The 15,472-nt window shown below is 38.1% G+C and overlaps 1 protein-coding gene across 3 annotated transcripts in view; it reads right to left on the bottom strand.

Moving 5' to 3' along the window:
- LOC136864143 (uncharacterized) overlaps positions 1-15,472 on the bottom strand; it is a 624,111-nt gene that overhangs the window by 283,231 nt on the left and 325,408 nt on the right. For all 3 annotated transcript variants that reach the window (XR_010859277.2, XM_067140781.2, XM_067140790.2), the window contains exon 16: positions 5,233-5,266. Coding sequence is in view for 2 of the 3 variants with exons in the window: in XM_067140781.2 (XP_066996882.2) it covers positions 5,233-5,266 (34 nt within the window). In the remaining variant the exon portion in view is untranslated. The remainder of the gene's footprint in view (positions 1-5,232; positions 5,267-15,472) is intronic.

Below are 15,472 nucleotides of genomic sequence, written 5' to 3'. Positions count from 1 at the left end.
TCCAGATGTCTCCACGACACGGAGGCGTACAGTGCGACTTCTAAGTTCATAGGTGTCAGATCGGTGACTGTCTGCCGCAGGTTAGCCAGCATGTCTCAGCTTTTGGTCACAATGTAAGTGTATGTTATTATTTTGTTCTGTGGATTGCTTTGCAAATAGGTGTTTTCAATGACATTAACTATAAAATTATTTATGTCTAATGCAAATAAGTAGATATTATAAAACTTGTGTCATAATATAAAATACACACATCCTTCATCATCATCATCAGTTTTCCACTCCAGTTGCCCGGGTGTAGTTTACGAGCACTCTCCACTTCTGTCTGTCCTTGTACCACTCTTCTCTCAAGACGACATCCCAGCTGATTCCTCTTGTTCCTATGTCCTCTTTCAGTTGGTCCAGCCACCTCTTCCTAGGTCTTCCTACCGGTCGTTTTCCGGCCACGACTGTGTGTAGCCATTGTTTTGCTGTCCTTCCATCGTCCATTCGTTTGACATGGCCAAACCATTTCAAACGGGCCCCTGTCACTTTTTCATTCAGGGATGGGTACACACCAGCTTGCTCCCTTATTCTTTCATTCCTTACCCTGTCCCTTTTTGTCTTCTGTACCATTCGTAGGAACTTCATTTCTGCGGCTTGTAGTTTGCTGTCCACTTGTTGGGTTGTTGTGCAGGTTTCTAGGCCATATGTTATTATGCGGGTGAAGTATGAATGGAATAGAATCTGCTTTGATCTTAAGAGAACTTGTTCGTTCCAGAGGAGGTTCCGAATTTGATGGTAAAACTGAGCTGATTTTTGAATGCGGTTGTTAATCTCATGCTGTATTCTGTTATCACTTGAAATGATGCACCCAAGATATTTATATTGGTCTACTGTTTCCAGTTGTGTACCTTCCAGCATTATTTTTCCTTTCTTCTTCTGCCCGTTGACAGACATAGTAACAGTTTTCGATTTATTTATTGTTAATCCGTGTGCTTTCAAATGTTCATTCCAGGTGTTCAGCCTCTCTTGGACTTCCTTCTCTGTATTTCCCCAAATTACTACATCATCTGCAAATGCAAATGCAGTGATGTCCATATTGTTCTTCTGCTTAATTTCTTTCATGACTTCATCCATGACAGTGATAAAAAGTAATGGTGAAAGGGTACTGCCTTGTTGCACTCCTTTAGTGGTTTGGAACCAATCAGAATTACCGTTTCCTATCTGTATGCAACTGCAGCAGTCTTTGTAAAGCATTTATACTTTCTGGATAAGCCCTTTGGGCACATTCTTCTTTCTTAAACATTCCCATATAGTCTTCCTTGGAGCACTATCAAATGCTTTTTCGAGATCCAAAAACACTAGTGTTAAGTCTTTGCCCTTCTCCCAATGCTTTTCTAACAGTATTCTAAGTGCAAATATGAGATCGGTAGTTGATCGGTGTTCTCTGAATCCATATTGTTCTTCCTGTAGTTGTGGTTCTATTATTTTCCTTAGCCTTTTTTGCTTTCAACTACAAAACGAGCCTCGGAACGCAAAATACACACATCCTTACTTTGGTGAATTATAAATTTTCGTTGGAAGTCTGAACTTTCTGATTGTGACGTTTGCACTATTTAGGCCTATTACTCCATCAAATAGTAGTATATTACTATATTGTTCTGAAATAATATATATCTTTACCGAACAATAGAATCAATGCTTCTGTAGAGCGGAATTTTGGTTTCTTGTTTCTAGGGCCAGATATAGCACTCCCGAGGACATCCGAAATATTGTAAGGGAACTAGAAGCTTAAGAGGCTGCTGGAGAAGACCAAGAGTGCGATTTAGATGACGACAAAGATCCTGACTTTGAAACTCAAAGAATTCTCGACAATGATAATTCTGATCAGAGACTAATATGAATAATGGTGATTTTGCAATGGAAGTGGACGATGAAGAGAAAATGCGTTTCTACATTAGAAAAGATGGGGAGACTCTTTGGTCAAGTAAAATATTGTGGTCTCAGACAAAGGTGAAGTTATTCCTGGACCTAGGGCACAAGCTAGGCAATGTCAAAGACCACTTCAGTGTTTCCTGAAAATTATATGTCCCAACATTAATTATTTCTGATATAGTTAGATCCACCAACATTTATATTGCAACCAAGAAACATCAGAACAAAAGAAATGAAGCAGATGATAAAGTTTGAGAGAGCAGATTTAAGTCAACGACGAACGCCGAAATTATGGCTGTCATTGATGTTCTGTTTCTAATCGGTGTGAAAAGAGGAAATCGTGCTGATTTTTCAGAATATTTTGCGACAAACGGTACTGGATTGACAATTTTGCATGCGAATTTCAGTGAAAAGTGGTTCAAATGTCTCCTGACGTGGATTAGGTTTGATGACATAACAATTAGGGAACAGAGGAAGAAAATTGTCAAGTTGGCTCCAGTGAGAGATCTACAAAACTAAATTCATAGCCAATAGCCAACAAGTGTAACACATTGTGGAATTTGTAACCATCGACGAGATGCTTATCGCATTTCAAGGATGTTGCGGGTTTATTCGATATATGGCTACGAAACCAGCTAAGTATGGCCTAAAGATTTATGCCCTTTGTGACTCCCAAACATTTTATACTTACAATCTCAAACTGTACTGTGCGAAACAAAAACCTGGTCCCTTTGAAGCATCCAACAAACCTTCTGATATTGTCAGAAGTTTATGTGCTCCAATAGAACACAGTAATAGAAACCTAACTACCAACAACTATTTCAGTAGCTATCCACTTGCTGAAACGCAGTAATAGAAACTTAACTACCGACAACTATTTCAGTAGCTATCCACTTGCTGAGCATCTTCTGAAGAATAGTATTACATTCCTTGGGATTCTGCATGAAGGTAGGTGGCTATCACCCCGCTCAAATGTGTGACTGAAAAGAAAAGTCTTGTTTTGGTTGTTTGTAATATGTGAGGTATATTCATTTTGTTCGGACACGTACATTTTGGCTAATAGATATTTTGAATGTTCATGATTTATTTTTGCCTTTATTATATTTACATGATAAGCATATTGATATTGTGCATACAAAGAAATGACAGCTTATTGATGTGAACTAAAACCAACTGAAAATTGATGCCTTAGAACAATAAGAATTGTGATCATGTTTGAACTTCTAAAATATGTTGTAATGGAGAAATAATTATGAAAAATAATAAAGTTATTACTTAATACAGTACTTAATACTGATTTAAGAAACCTGTGTCTATTATGCATTGAAGTTAAACAATAGCACTGACAGTTAGAAAGATGCCAGTGCGGTTAACAGCCGCAACGATTTCCGAAGTATTAAACAATTTACGTTAGCCAATGAAGGTTAAAGTGCAACATCTGTTCTGGTCTCGATAACATAACTCGTAGTACAATTTACGAACTTCATCGTATAGATCCGTATTGATACAGTTAAAACTAAGAAACAATGTTAGGTTTTGGTCCACCCAATCAATACACGTCACTTTACGAGTAAACGATTTCATTAAAAACATATTAAAAACATTTAGGGACATGTTTCTTCTCTATCTGAGACTTCATCAGCCATCAGTCATAGAATTTAAGCCACGAATATGGTGGTCATGCAGTGCTGATCTTTGCCATACGGCAGGTGGTCTCATAAGGCTTCAGATTTCTTCTACCAAATTAGCTAAATTTTGAATGAATTTTCTACAAGTCTATGCTTTTAATTGTTCTGATGTAGATTTAGTTCCAATCCATTTCCTAAGCCAGAATTTCGATCTCCCCAGTCAATACACTGAAACTACCAGATTCTAAAAATGCATGCAACATTTTTCAAGTAAGATCGTTCATATTTAACTTGGCTGTAAGATTGTTTGCAAAAGTTTTAAGCTACCTATTTTGTAATTTGTTTTCCTATGTTTTCTCAATAGTTTAAAAATGGAACTTTCATTTCAAATATGGACATTGATTTTGTACGAGACGTTATGGCAGGCTTGTCAATTGCAAATTAATTTTATTTCTAACATTGAAGACAAAAGATTTTTACATGAAGTGAGGTCAATTTGTGTAAATAATGTGTATGTATTTATATTTTTGCATTTCCAAAATAGTTTTTAAAAGATATTGAGTTCTTCCATATTTACATTTTGTTCAGTTTCTGATTTGAGTTTTGTAATCTACCACATGATCTTATGGCTGATGAAGCCTCAAATAGAGATGAAACATGTCCCTAAAGGTTTTTAATATGTTTTAAATTAAATATTTCACTTGTAAAGTGACTTGTATTGATTGGATGGACCAAAACCTAACATTGTTCCTTAGTTTTAACGTACTCATATACGATATCAAAATACCAGATTTGTGTTAAGAAGGAGCAGTTTCAATTCCTGCCTGAAATCCCAGTGACTATAAAGTGCTCAAGGCAAGTGTCAAAAACCTGTTTAGCAATACAATCAAAAAAGTACAAATATAAACATTTAACCCCGGACATAAGTGGATGTTTTGTAAGTATGAACATTAGACGAAACTCATTCCGTCTTCAAGAAGAGACATCGAAATGTGCTCTGTCTCCTCCCTATTATGGAAACTCTCTGCTTTACGATTTCCCAGGATTCTCTAACCAATACCACCCGAATGCGATGCTAAGATGTTCCCTGATGCAAGTTTACCACCAATCATTTTTCCATTACAATATTTGCTCTAATAATTGCAATGACGAGGCGTTAATGCCAAGATCTATTAAGTATGCCGTAGGAGTCCTTTCGTGAGATACAGTTTTTTGAAAAATGCTTGATCGAGGATTTAGCGTTGATGGGACTGAAATTTCTGGACGGTTGATCCGAGAAATCGTTCCTTCGAGGAATGAATAATGCAGGATTTTTACAAAGTGATTTAATTAATATGTTCGCGGGATCACGTAATTTGAATGAATAATCCAGGAAAACTTAGTTTCCAGGAACGAATAATCGATGTTCCACTGTATTATTTAAATTTCATGTGAAGTAAAGTTTCAAATACCACCCAGTGTAGGGGCAAGCAGTAAGTGATGTTACAGTGGGTAGGCTTTTAGTGGACCATGGGCCCTAGAGATCCATCCGGCTTCCTCCTCACAAGAGCATTCAAGCCATTCGACTCCATCTTCATTATGGATGTTGCAGATTTAGATGGACCAGCATGTCTATAATTCTCAGTCAAAGAAACATCAACAAGCCATAACACAATACTGGTGAAGAAATTTTGAAATGTTTTAATATTACCTGAAAAATATATTGTCTTCAGCACCACTACCTCCTGAAACAAATAATACCACAAACATTAAAATACGTTATTTTAAAAACAGCTGAACAACTTATTCAATGTAAAAAATACTGGATCATGAAGAATACAAAGTGATGCATACAAAAAATAAAAACAAACTGGTAATACTGGGCCATAATTCCAGAACCTTCCATAGTTGAATTGAAAATCTCAGCATGCTGCAGCATGCAAATCCACACATTTGCATCACTGGTATAACAACGGAATTGTCTATATGCTGCCATTTGAAAGCAGTAAGAAGTGCAGAGAAATTATTGTTACTGTTTAACTGTAGAAGTATTTTACATAAAAGAATAGAATTAACAAATGCACACACACCTTAAAGACGACAAAGAGTTTACTGTGTATTAGTACTTAGTTATATATCACAGACTTAATACAAGCTTTCTGAACCATATTTGTGGCTAGTCAATGCTACTCTGTAAATCAGGTATTGTAAACAGACTATCTCAAAAATTACACTGTCATCCATATATCAAATATTGTTTACCCGTTGCCCATTTAAAAACCTTTCCCATTTCTATATCGTCCAGTTCTTTCGTGAAGATATATTCCAAATACATATTAAATAGCAATAAATATGAAGGTCATCCGGAAAGTGGTACCTGTTTGCGCAATAAAGACACAGGAGCAAATATTAACAAATATACACATTTTTTTTTGGAAAGAACATACTTTACACTACTTCTCCACATAATCTCCAAGCAAATTTAGGCATTTGTCATAATGCGTGACGAGTTTTTTTATTCCAGCGTCATAGTCCTCCGCCGCCAGCGTATCGAAATACGTAGTCATGGCTCGTTTAAGCTCTTCAACGCTGTCGAATCCTTTTCCCGTCAGAAACTCTTTAAGCTTCATAAAGAGATGAAAATCTGAAGGGGCCAAGTCCGGGATATGTGGGGGATGGTCAAAGGTTTCCCACTTGAATTGCTGCAAAAGTTGTTGTGGTTCTTTTTTTTCCTTTTTTTTGCTAGGGGCTTTACGTCGCACTGACACAGATAGGTCTTACGGCGACGATGGGATAGGAAAGGCCTAGGAGTTGGAAGGAAGCGGCCGTGGCCTTAATTAAGGTACAGCCCCAGCATTTGCCTGGTGTGAAAATGGGAAACCATGGAAAACCATTTTCAGGGCTGCCGATAGTGGGATTCGAACCTACTATCTCCTGGATGTAAGCTCACAGCCGCGCGCCTCTACGCGTACGGCCAACTCGCCCGGTAGTTGTTGTGTTATCGCAGCTGCATGAAGCCTGGCATTGTCATGAAGGAGAATGACGCCTGTAGACAATAGACCTTGCCGTCGATTTTGTATTGCCCACCGTCATTTCTTTAATGTTTCACAATACGCATTAGCATTAATTAATTGTGCCTCCATGGGCCATAAAATCAATGAGCAGTACACCTCGGCAACCCCAGAAAACGGTTGCCATGAGTTTCCTGGTGGACAGAACTGTCTTGAATTTTTTTGGTTTCGTTGGTGAATGAGCATGATGCCACTCCATTCACTGTCGTTTACTCTCAGGTGATGCATAACAAACCCATGTTTCATCCCCAGTAATGATGTGAGTCAGGAAAGAGTCTCCTTCATCGGAATAACGTCCCAGAAACGTCAGTGCTGCAGCCATACACTTGGTTTTGTGCTCCTCTGTAAGCATGCGAGGGATCCACCTTGCACAGATTTTTTAATAATGCAGATGGTCTTTGACAATTTCATGAACAATTTTTCGAGACACATTAGGAAAATATTCACAAAGTTCATCAATTGAAACGCGTCGATCGTTCCACACGCATTCGACTACGGCGCTCAGCAGTTGGTCTGTAATGACAGATGGTCTCCCTGAACGCTCCTTGACGTGTGTATTCCCCCTCCACAGATTGAAGGTGCGACACCAGCACCGAACAGACGACTCGTCCATCACATTGTCTCCATACACCTCCGTTAATTGGCAATGAATATCACAAGGTCGAACGTTTCATGCATTAAGAAATTTAATCAGGCCCTCACTTCACAACTTGTGGGGTTCTCAATTTGTTTAAACATTTTAAACAATCACAGACACAACACAGCCAATGCTAGCATCACAGAACCTCGCACAGAGCAGGCAGACAAGCCACTGACGCGGTCTGACCTTGCCCAGCGGCTAGCCGAGTCGTCAGCGCTTAATGTGGCGCTAACGGGTACTACTTTCCGGATGGCCCTCGTACATTATACAACCTTGCCTTACACCCCATTGGACATTAACATCTTCCATATTATCACTCCCCATGATCTTGGTTGTTCGTAATGTCACCAGGAAGATTTCCTTTTACGTGTGGAAAATTTTCAAAATATTCCTTCCTTCCTTCCACCTGTCTAGTGATTGCCTGGGGTCTATTATGAATTCACCTGATTTACCCAAAACACAATTCATTTCATTTTCCCCTCCCTTTCTAAGATTCTTTATTACTGTCAAGAAAGGTTTTTCCTGCTGCTTGTCCTACCCTTTCAAGGTTATTACAAAAATCTTCCCATGACGACTTCTTGGATCCAACAAGTACTGCATTCGTTTACCCTCTGTTTCTTTCACCTATGTACAAATCCCCGTCTGTATCAGTCCTTGTATGAAGCCATTTCTGATATGCCTTCTTTTTTATACTAAGAGGCTGCTCTCACTTCATCATTCCACCGAGTTTATTTTCCCGTCTTTAACCCTTGCCACTTGAATTTGTTTAGCTGGTCACCTACCTCTAAACGTATTTATTTCTCTGGAAATGTATGGTTATACAATTGCTATCATTTTTTAGGGATAAAACAATTTATTTACAAACTTCAAGCCACGACTGCTTCCTTCCCATTCCTAGGCCTTTCCTATCCCATCGTCGCCATAAGACATATCTGTGTTGGCGCGACATAAAACAAAAAAATATATAGAACTCGCAAAACCGAAAAACTAATCCTGCATTCTGGATTTTGAATTCGTTCCCATGTTCATAATTACACCCAGAAATGCTTTGAGCTCATCCAGGCTTACATTCTTCCAAGTGGTCCATAAACTTCTCTTCTGTAGTGGCATGTTCCACTGGATTTTTTGTTTAGCTTACCTGTTTGTCTCATCCAATATCTCTTTCAATATATCGTTTGAAAAACAGCGTGAAAAAATCTATCGGTGTTGAAAAAGTCTTACCAGGTGGTGTTTGGAAACCTGGAGTCAAATTATGCGGGAACTTCGTAAACTCATTGTGTGTAGACTTTTAGGTTACCCAGTCAGAGTTGCTGTTTTCTTCTGATGAACTGGAGCCTTCTTCAACTTCAGATTCACTGGATACTTCTGAAGCACCAAGGTACTCACTTCCTGAATCATGTTCAGAAATACAATCATCTTCACTAGAGTTTAAAATGATTTATAATCGCACTAATATTAAAACTGCTCAGACTACTTGAGTTTTGCGAGGTCATTTTGCGCCCTCGCAATGTAAACACAGTGCTTAATACATAATCCACAGAATGCCTGCCTAGTCTCACTAACAATAATATTCAGAAGGCCATGGATTCTCTATATTTTAGACATTGCCCGAGAATTGAGAAGTACTTAAATTCTTCCATTATAACACGTTGTTCTTGGAGTAAACATTATGTCGGGACACTTCCGACATATGAGATCAACAGAAAATGGCGAAGTCAGAATATTTCCACCATATGAGCTCTAAGGGTTAAACAGAGTTGTTCCTAATCATTCCCTTGCTGTTTATACTATAGCATCCCTGGATGCCACCCATTCTCTTTCTATATTCAGAACCTACTTCCTGTCCATTGTTTGGAACTTCTCACTAATAATATCCACGTACTTCTTATTTCCTCATCCTGAAGATTTTCTACCATTATTTGTCTGCAGGCAGATTTCACTTTCTCTATCCTAGGCCTAAAGTTACTTATTTCACTGCAGCTCAGATAGTGGTCAATATTAGAAAAATTCCTGGAAAGCCCACACATTCCAAACAGACTTCCTGAATTCAAAGTCCGTTAAGATATAGTCTATTATGGATCTGGTGCCCCTACCCTCCCATGTGTAGTGGTGAATAGCCTTATGCTTGAAGAATGTACTCATAACTCCTAATCCCATACTAGCACAGAAGTCCAGTAATCTCACTCTTTTTTTTGCTAGTTGCTTTATGTCGCACCGACACAGATAGGTCTTATGGCGACGATGGGATAGGAAAGGCCTTAGGAGATGGAAGGAAGCGGGCGTGGCCTTAATTAAGGTACATCCCCAGCATTTGCCTGGTGTGAAAATGGGAAACCATGGAAAAGCATCTTCAGGGCTGCCAACAGTGGGATTCAAATCCAGTAATATCTTCCCATTCCTATTAGCTTCCATATATTCCCCACATTTCCAATCACCTTTTCGTATACTTCAGTTCTATTTGCAACTCTCATATTGAAATCGTCCATTAGCACTACCCTATCCTTGCTGTTGACCCTAACTATGTCAATCAATGCTCCATAAAACTTGTCAACATCCTCATCTGCACCGTCTCATGACAAATACACTAAGACGATTCTTGTTCTAATACCTCTAAACTGCCAAATCTATCCAAATCATTTGCTCATTTATGTGCCTAACAGAAATTTTGTTGCATGTAACAGCGTTGCTGATGAACAGTCCTACCCCCACACTCTGCCCTTCCTGCCGAGTACAGTTTACAATCTTATCTCTTCCTCGTTACCTCCCCTTACCTGAATATCACAAAGTCATAATACATCCAGATGCATCCTCTTTGCTGACTCAGCCAGTTCTACTTTCTTTCTCCCATAAGCCCCATTAATATTGATAGTTCCCCCTTCGAATTCCATTTCATTCACCAAATTGTTTCCAAGGAGTCCTTCACCTGTCCAACGGAAGTAGGACTCCATTACTCTCTCTCTTCTAAAGGGTTAAGGGCCACCGGTGGATTGTACAGTCCTAGCTGCCTTAGCACAAGGAAGGCCATGACTCAGAATATGTCTGAGATGCCCACTCCCATTCCATAGCAACTGGCATATTAAAAAAATTTTAAAAATAAGAAGAAGAAATACAAAACTAAGCTTACAGGATATCAATAACAAAGTCTTGGCTCCAAGAATGAAAATGGACGATTGGCACTAAACAACCAAACTAAAAATGGAAAGTCAAAACTGTCCATAACCAACAAAGGTTTTTGCCACAAGAACCTGAAAATACTAATACAAATTCATTACCACCAGGAGAACGAGAAATCACAAGACAGATCAAAAGACTTAAAAACAATAAAGCATTGGGTGAACATGGAATCAAAGAGGAAGTTCTCAAATAAACAGGCCCAAGCACCATAAAAGAAATCAGAAAAATCATGCAAGACATTTGGCAAACAGAACAAATCAAGGAGACTGGAAAAAATGCTTTAATTCACCCACTGCACTAAAAGGGAGACAGAACAGATGTAAGAAACTACAGACAAATCTCACTAGTATCACTTACATACGAAATGAAATCTCCGTGTCTTTTTGAAAGAGCACAACAACAACAACAACAACAACAACAAGTAGGGCCACAAATCGGAGAATATCAGTCAGGATTCAGACCAGGTTGGTTGTGTTCAGAGCAAATCCTGAGCCTAAAGCTAAACCTAAAACATCAGAGAATTTGTAGTAAAATTTTAGTCTGCACATTTGTTGATTTAGAAAAAGCCTATGATTCAGTTGATCGCTAATCATTCTTCCAAATACTGAAAGAACAAGGGTTAGACATGAAAACACTTGCTATCATAAAACAGACACCAATAGACATGAACTCCAAAGTTAAAAATCATGGGGGAAATCTCACATCCCTTTGAAACCAAAATAGGAGTAAGACAAGGAAATGGATTCTCACCTTGAGGCCTGTCGTCCACGACACAAATTTTCGCCATCTGCCGGTCTGGTAGATTTACCCAACTGGCAATGAGACATTGTTACAAAAATATGGGAGTTTGTCCACTAGTCGTCACGGCAAATCTAGCGTTTTGGCTATCGGATGCAGAGCCAGATTCCACTGTGGAGACAGCAGCTGGACGGTGCACCATGGTATCAGTGTGACATGCAATAGCATGAACACGTGTCCACAAGGCGGTGAACTCGCCATTAGTTATCAACTGGCAGCGAGACTGAATGCAAGTTTCATGGAGTATCTGTGATATTCTTTTGATTATAATGACTGCAGACTTAAATATTTACTGTGAACTATTTTATGCTTGTTGAGGAAAGACAAGACAACTGAAGAGTACAAAGACAGGTGGCTAAATTTGCAAGTATGGAAGGAAGACAAGAAAAACAGCCTGCCTTGGGCATATTATAAGGAATGAAAAGTACAACGTCCATAAACTGATCATGCAGGCTAAAACTGATGGACAAAGAGGTCGTAGTCGAAGGAAACATTCTTGGCTGATGAACTTAAGGGGTTGGACAGAACTGTGGCCAACCTTTAGTGAAGAAGAAGAAGAAGAAGAATGATCACACCTGAAATATGATTTTGAAAAAATGGGAAATAAAGAGAGAAACAATATAGGTATGTTGTTTTCATCTTAAATTATTTTATGAAAAACTGCCAAAAAAACAGGAGAGCTGCAGCTGAATTAGACAAAAAATTTGACTTTCATTGTGCTTCACTTGAACAGGAGCAAAGCAGAAGTATGTCCTTTTTTAGGGTAATTGCACCAGCTATAGACAAATTTAATGGTGAAGATTTTATTGACTTGAAATACGAAGTCATGAAGTTTATTAAAAGTATCACATCGAAACTTTGAAATAGTGGAATGCACCTACAGGCCTCTGAAGTTTTTTTGAACCAACATCATCCACCAATTGGATACTGAACTGTTGGATGTCCATCATTATACCAGACATCATGGATTAATCAATAGCATGCCAACCTGTCAATCATTCACAACAAATAGAAGTGCTGCATCTAGCGAGGATATGTTTTGTATCTTATACTAATCCTGCGTCCACTTTATCTCATGTTCCAGGGACTACAGATTTTTCAAATTAATTATAAAATGCGAAGGACTTCTTTCATATTCGAGAATGGGAATGTGTAAAAATGATATGAAACTTTTCGTTTGGTTGCTACTTTAATAAGATAACATTAGTTTAAGGTAGCTGACTTGTCGTTTGTGTTACTACATTTTAATAATTCACATCATTGTTGGACATTTTCATTTGTTTCTGAGTTTATTGAATAAAAAGAGATATTTGATTCCTTGCTAAGTTAGATTACACGACTTATTGTTCGTTTCACTTGTTTTACAGATTTTCTTTTTCAAGCAGGCAAATAATATCACCTTAGGCCCGTATTCATCAACGTCAGTTATTTTTGCTGTTATCTTAGATTTCCGTAACTCTGATCATGTTACCTGAGATAACACTCACTTCTATATTCACCACAGAATTTATTATCTCGGTTTACCGAAACTAAGTTTTAATTACAATCAGAATTTGAAGCTTACAGTTTTCATACTGGCACACAGTGTAGGAATAAGCCTAAGACTTGAATAATATTAAGGAATATGATTAGGTGTAGAAGTTTAATTAATAAGTCTGTTCGACTTTTGAATTGATTATTTCCAACTGTGTGTGTGTAGAATATCTTTTGATTGAGTGTTTTTGTTGTTGTTGTTGTTGTTCCCAAGATGTCTTCCATGTGTGTGTGTTAAAATAAATGTGTTCGATTATTGGGGAATTGTACCCGTGTTTTATTGCTTTCAAAGTGCATTCCCAACATTTGGCGACCACGATAGGACATTAGACAGTTATATAATCATAGAAACAGTTTCATAAGTAGTATCTCAGGCATGGAAGTGAATATAGCTCTGACAAAGAAATCAAGATCAACAATGAGATGGACGCATTACTACAGATGACGGAGAAAGATACGGAAAGATACGCGATTTGAGCTTCTGGTCTGCGGTAAAAACTGGAATTATATTATACTTCTTAAGAATGCGCCCTATTCTGTCAGTTATACCTGCCACGTAAGGAAGGAATACTTTTTTCTTTTTGCTGTAGTCTAGTTTGGTACTATCCAAGTTAGGCTCCTTGATCTTCACAGCTCGTGTTATGTCTCCTGATATATAGCCGTTTTTCTTCATGGATGTTGTCAGTTCTCTCAATGCACTCCAGCAGTCATCATCATCTGTAACATTATTCACCCTAGTATATAACGTTCGAAGGAGAGCTGCTTTTTGGGAGGGGTGGTGATGTGAAGACTTATGAAGGTATCTTCCAGAATGTGTAGGTTTCTTGTACATTGCACGGCCTAGTGTACCATCATTCTTCTTGTATACTAACACATCAAGAAAAGGTAATTTACCTTAATTTTCTACTTCCATTGTGAACTTGATCTTACTGTTAATGGAATTTAGGTGCTCCAAAAATTCATTTGATGTTTCCCTTCCATGTGACCAGACCGAAAATGTGTCATCCACGTAACGACAGAAGCACTTAGGTTTCAATGGCGCTGTTGTTAATGCAGTAGACTCAAAGTGTTCCATAAAAAAGCACTTCATTTTGCCTTTGTAGTGGATTCTTCATAGCTTCCCTAAGGTACGATATTGAAGGTTATTTTTTTTCAGTATACTCTTTCACAGATTTGTCAAGAGCTTGATCAACACAGCATCCATTTTCAACCATGTTATTGCAGTGAACCTGTAAGGAAATGAAGTGCTTGTTGTTATGTCTATATATTCAGCACATTGAGCAGGGCTATCTTTAAAAAGATTGTGCAGAGATGTGAAAAAATTAAAAAGGTCCCAGTCAGTTTTGAGATCCCAGTTTTCATGGCTCAATTCTCTGTGTGCAAACTGCATATGCCTATATCAAGAAGGGATTTGGCCTTGGGGTTTAGCACTTGCGAATTATTTTCAAGTTTTTAAAAATAAAACAGGTTAAGATTTGGCCTATCCATGGAGATTTGCAAAATATTGCCTAAAGGTAAGTACAGTCCAAGTATAAACCCATCTAATAAGTGATCCACAGTTGCCCTGCCTAAAAATACACTACTGCAATCAACTTTTAAGAGATTTACGTCCCAAAACCTTACACACAAATCCACTTGCCCTCTTTGGACAAATTTTTCTAACAATTCATCAAAACAAACAACATAGTCAGAGCACTGTTTTAAGTCATTTTGCAAACTTTCCTTAAAACATGGAGCTAATTCATTATTTATAACATAGGAAGCCTTAGTCTTGTCCATAGTAAAGTTTTGAGCAATTTTACTCTCTGGGAACATTGTTTTGAATGCAGCGGAGGTTTCATAACAAGAGTTGAGAGATATCTTTCTGGTGACAACCTGGAGAATCCATATGACTTCAGCCACTGTAACATCATGTTCATTCACACTGAAAGTCTTTAAATTCCTTTGACTTGTTCCTGGCATTGCTAATTCCTTTGTAGCTGTGGATGTAGTGTTAACTCTTGGCTGTGTATCTTCAAGTGGAGATAGAATAGAGGTATTCTTTGCAAAGACAGACAGTGTTGGCTGGGAAGACTTAGCTTTCATGTATTTTAGATGAGTAGATCCTTTAGCATGAGACATGACTGCTTGTTCGCCCATATTACTAAATTTAAATGATTTACAACACACTTTACAATAGGCTGAAGTTGTATCATTCACAAATATGTCCAACCAACCACTCAGTTCGGGAAACACTTTACTGTCTAGCCAAAGTTTATTAAATGTACACTGCTTGTTAGCCATTGTTATGAGTTTCAAGAAAGCATCCTAGAACTGAAATAAAAAAGAATAACATAAAAATGGTTGAAAGAAATGACTCTCAGGCACAACAAAAATTGCAGAATTGTTAGGCACTTCTTGTGAAAAAATAACTGAAAAAGAAATGCTACAATAGCCTGGGTTACAACAGACTAGAGCCTAAAATTATCCTCTCTCAAATCCATCATTGGGGAAGATTTTCCTGACTTTCCAGATTTTTTGTCTTTTTCCCTGACTTTCCAGAATGTGGACACTATGAACTTAATTTCAGAAAGGAAGATACAAAAAAGTGAATAATAAATATGGGAGCATCCTGCTGCAGCAGGGGACTGGGATCTTAAGAATAGGGTACGCAGTCAGTGGTATGGTTGTAATATACCAAAGGAAATGTAGTTGAAGTGGTGTAATGGAGAGAATGTACTGTATAGGAGGGTAAG

Source organism: Anabrus simplex, chromosome 1 (assembly GCF_040414725.1).
Source record: "Anabrus simplex isolate iqAnaSimp1 chromosome 1, ASM4041472v1, whole genome shotgun sequence".
NCBI classification, from domain to species: domain Eukaryota; kingdom Metazoa; phylum Arthropoda; class Insecta; order Orthoptera; family Tettigoniidae; genus Anabrus; species Anabrus simplex.
This window is presented reverse-complemented; position numbering and strand designations above follow the sequence as displayed.